The sequence below is a fragment of the Sphaeroforma arctica genome, assembly GCF_001186125.1.
Source record: "Sphaeroforma arctica JP610 unplaced genomic scaffold supercont1.1057, whole genome shotgun sequence".
Lineage (NCBI taxonomy): Eukaryota > Ichthyosporea > Ichthyophonida > Sphaeroforma > Sphaeroforma arctica.
Window position 1 is genome coordinate 16395 of NW_014039501.1, and position 4961 is coordinate 21355.

The 4961-nt window shown below is 47.2% G+C and overlaps 1 protein-coding gene across 1 annotated transcript in view; it reads right to left on the minus strand.

Annotated features, from left to right (window-relative positions):
* SARC_09835 (hypothetical protein) overlaps positions 1-4961 on the minus strand; it is a gene marked incomplete at its 5' end in the record, with an annotated part of 8428 nt that overhangs the window by 2630 nt on the left and 837 nt on the right. The window contains 4 exons of the mRNA XM_014296140.1: positions 182-2035; positions 2664-2775; positions 3332-3476; positions 4187-4373. Of these exons, the coding sequence (XP_014151615.1) occupies positions 182-2035; positions 2664-2775; positions 3332-3476; positions 4187-4373 (2298 nt within the window). The remainder of the gene's footprint in view (positions 1-181; positions 2036-2663; positions 2776-3331; positions 3477-4186; positions 4374-4961) is intronic.

Below are 4961 nucleotides of genomic sequence, written 5' to 3' on the forward strand. Positions count from 1 at the left end.
CAAAATAGAATTATATTTATATATACATATATATATATGCTGATCTCTGTTGTGGAAGCAATATCACGCCACTTAAAAACAAATTGTACTTATTCGCTTGTATATGTGTATCATTTGGTTACGCCTTCAAGTGTACTCAGCACAGTTGCACTTCACGTCAATACATGAAAGCATTCATTACCCCTGGTGAGCCTAGCAGCATATCGCAATCGGGTAGTCCACCCTCACTCAGACCAACAGCTCCGAAGTCACCTGAAAGGCCTACATTAATGTTTACGTCACTTAGTTCCAACCCAGTATCGCCGTCGTGTCCTCCCATACCAAGATCCTGCATGCCCAGATCTAGATCCTTCTGCATGCCCAGATCTAAGTCTTTTTGTATGCCCAAATCTAAATCCTTTTGGATTCCTAAATCATGATCCTTCTGGACTCCCAGATCTAAATCCTTCTGCATTCCTAGATCTAGATCCTTATGCATTCCTAGATCTAGATCCTTATGCATTCCTAGATCTAGATCCTTCTGTATTCTTAGATCTAGATCTTTCTGCATCCCCAGATCTAAATCCTTCTGGATTCTCAGGTCTAGGTCTTTCTGTATATCCAGATCTAGATCCATGTCCAGCACCAGGGCGCCATGCGAGTAATGTCTGCTGTGCACACCGTCCCCGCCCCATTGCATCCCGTTCGAATTCGATTTAAAAGACGGACTGGTGCCCCTGAAGCCGCCACATGAAACATTCCCTTTGTCAGGCCCAAATGGATTGTCCTCGTCGTCCAGCCGTATTCCCCGCATGTCCTTGTAGGTGTGGTCCGCTTGTGTGCTTTGCAGGTGCGCGTGCTGAGAGTACGAGGCCGTCTTCGTGTATGCCTGAGTGTTTGTATCGGGAAAGGCGTCTTGAGAGCTTTCGTCGTCGCCGGGGTTGTACATGCCTTCATTGCCCATCATGAATAAGACATCCTCCATCTCCCTCTCTATCTTGCCTTTCTGCCCACTCCGGCCATCTTCTCTGAGCATCTCCACCCCATTTCTAAGCATGTCCGTGTGCAAACCCAACGCACCCGAGTACCCGGACTGTGTGCCCCGACGATTTTGGTATCTGTCATTGTCATCGTTACTGCTGTTGCCATTTTCGTTGTCATGGTTACGATCCTCAGTGTCATTAACACCGAGTTCATTGATTCCGTATGGGCGGTGGTGCGTGCTGCCAAACGTATCGTGACTGCTCAAGGGAGAAGAGAGGCCCCTCAGAGCGTGTGTTTGTGTCTGTGTGTGAGAGGAGAGGTGTGTACTTGTGTTGGTCCGTTCGTGCGGGTTTTCGTGTAGCGTCAGTTCCGTGGCCGTGGACATCACCAGGTCGCTCAGCTGCTGTGCGTGTGACGACACATCGGTCCCGTATTGTTGGCTTAGCGAACCGGTATCAAGCTTACTGCTACCAAACACCGTGTTGTGGTGCAAGCCTCTACTCCCGTTAGACACGGACATGGACCTGGTATTTAATCGGTTCCGTCCATGTAATTCCGTTGCGTTGAGGCTATTTGCCTGGCGTTGTAGCGCAGTGGCGCTCCCCGGGGTTGCTGATAGTGGACTACTATCCAAGAGCGCCAGATCTCCGTCGAACATATTTGCATGAGAAACTGCATCGGGGTTGTGCTGGAAACTGGTGTGCCTGGTCAGTGAATATCCCGGTTTGATTACGGTATTGGCCGTATCACGTGCACGCATGAAGCCCCTAGCACCACTAGTGCTGTTGGTAGCTGCGTCTGTGTTTGTGGGACTGGCTGTGCTGCTGCTGTTGCTATGGATACTGATACTTGCGGGGTTGTCTATGTGGACGTGCGTGTCGGTCTGGGTGTGTGTGTTGTGTGTGTGCGTGTGCGTGTGCAGGGGTGATTTGTTCTTGCCCATGATCGCGTGGTTTAGTGTGAGGGTGTTGAGATTAGACCCCACGCTGTGCGAGTGCAACGGACCGACCCATCCGTTCGTTGGCGATGGACTGGTGGTGGGCAACGCGAGATTCATGGACTGCGAATTCAGCTGTGGGTACAGAAATGGGAGTCGATTTAGGTCAGAAAGCGCGGTCGAAGTATATATGGAGCATAAACAAAGCTATAGTTAATAAGTGTCAGTTGAGTATAAAGAAAATTATATTTACTAAGTGTCAGTTGAGCTATCGAATCCGGTCAAAGTTAGTTTAAACTGTGCTGTAGAGGTTTGCGCTGCCTGTCTGAAGAAACCCTGTGCTCCTGTACAATTTAAGTACAGCTGCGCCGCGAAACACCCCTGTCTCTAACTGTAGGTTCCAAAGAGTGGGGATTGGTTTGTACTGGACCGAGACGTGCAGATGTGGTGGAAAGTCGACTGTCGACTGCAGCTTTGTACGATTAAGTCCGGATATTCAGCAGCGGTCCCATGAGCTTTTATATTGCACATACCATTTCAACCAAGCGGACAGATATACTAATAAAAAGTCGATGTGGGAGAATCATATGTGGTGCTGATATCAATAGTCTGGCCTGTCATTAAGTTTACATAGCCATATATTATATTTGTACCCACATAAAGTTCGTGAGTTAATCCGTATCGCATGTACGTACAACCGAGACAACCAGTGTCCATGCAACTCTACAAACTGCACATACACTACTGCAACCAGCGGACAAACCTTCAAAGAGCTAGGTAGGCAGGTAAGGTCCATATGGTCGATGTCAGGGAAGAGATCCCCAGAAAGACCCGCCGATTCCAAACCAAAAGTATCTAACAACCCGTCTGTCGATCTGTTGGGAGTGACGATTGTAATAAAACGATGGACTGATTACGCGCCTTGGGTAGATATACGTTAACGCCTTGGGTAGATATGCGTTCACTATACGTTCTTGGGTAGATATATGTTAACGCCTTGAGTAGATATATTAGTTCACTATACGTTCTTGGGTAGATATACGTTAACACCTTGGGTAGTTATACATTCACTATCCTATGCACGAGGCGTTCTAGTATGTAATATAAAATACTACGTTTCAGTAGAATCAGATGCGACAGTGGTTCGACCGCTTTCATCTTCATCGGGCCGTCCCTCTCGCTGATCCGTTTAAAACAACATACAACAGAGCACTTGGCAGAACCATTGACAGGTCTTCAAGCCTCACGAATCCACTTTCACCTACTTGTTGAAACACGTTACAGCTGTTCTCGTGGGAAAACGATCCCACAGATCACACTCCATCACTATTACACACTGCACAGATATCAAGCACTGACTGCGTGTGTAGTAGTACGTGCACTCAAACAGTACGAGACACTGGGGTGAGTACTTAATTCAACCCGACATACGCATTGTACTGATCGAGTAGAGCTGAGTCTGAGCCTATCTTTGCATCCATACGGAGAGAACCCACAGCGCCCTCTCCTGTACCATACGGAGTGCCTAAGTCTAAGGAAAACTCTTGGCCCAACGGTTCGAGGAGAAGACTGTCGACTGTAGTAGTGTTTTAGGGTTTAGGGTTTAAGGTTTAGGGTAGGGGTTAGGATTTCGGATGATGGGTGTTGGACGATGATACGAGTGCGATTGAGGACTATTGCGGTACAAAGCGTTGACGAGTGCTCGATGGAGACTTGTGCATTTGCGAGTGCTAGATCGTATTCGATGGAATTGCGTTATAATCCTCAGAAAAGGAGAAAAAACAACAACATCAGTCTTGAGCGGGATTCAATGTAGATCTGGGGGGGATTGCAGAATTTTAGAAAAGATCGTATTAATAAATCGAGTCGCCCCTACAGAATAGTTGGACATGAGGGGCGGCGTGAGATATCCCTCTACACATGCATCTACTGGCCACCGATATTACTGAATGTAGGGCAAGCCTTTGGGACTGTCGTGATTGGGCCAGGAGCAGGATGCGGGGATGCAGTAGTCGTGCTTGTCATTGGATGGCCGATAGTCTCCTTATAAGAACTTCTTATACTGAATCATCGAGTTGCACAAACACACCACCAGCCACCCGCAGAATAACTATGAATCCGAACTACTACTACAGAATAACCATGTATTCAAACTAGTACTGCATACGCACACCCCGGCCATATACAAAGTAACAGGAAACACGAACATCAGCTCAGGCAAAGTCTATTCCTCCCAACCCTCCTTACAACCACTACACAATAAGACCATAACGCTACACAGCCCACCAGATTCAAATAGGCCGCTCACAGTCGACGACTGTCGTGATGGTCTCACAGGCGCTTTCTTGTTGACAGCATTCGCCGCTCCAAACGATGCGGGGTTGATGAGTGTGCGTGATTCGCGTACGTTGTTGTGATAGAACTCTAGCATGGCCGGGTCGGATGGTCTGGAGCTGAAGTTGTGCCGCTCGCCCTAGATTGGATGGTGGGCAGCATGTCAGTGTGAAGCTATGGGTGGCTATGTATATAAAGATTCCCATTGGTTTAGATATAGTTTTCGCAACTACAAAATAACCCCATTTTTTTTTCCCGGGGGACAATGTGATTCAGTGTGTGGGCGCTGCGTGCTAGTCTAAATGTGTACTTCTCAATACTCTAGTGTTCTGTGCAGTACACATGGTTTACGGAGTTTGGTAGACTTACACAAGTCCCTTTACCTACAGCCAAATCTCCCCATGTATTACCAATCGATTGCGTATATTCATATTCCACAGCCTAGTACTGAGCATTGCAGCACAAGTAAAGCAATTTGTACCATATATCAAGAGCTACAACTAACATAGATGAGTTTGCGACAGTTGTATACAGATGAAAATATTCTTGTAGCAAACTTAGGACATGTTCTGTATACATCACCATGCCAAAACCAGATGCGAGGATACTGATACAGAACATTCCCAGATGTGACTAGCAGCTAACCGTTTTCCAAACACAGAAACACCGGACTATTGTATCTTCTCCATCCCACCCATTTACACTGGACACTGCGATGGCAGAACTC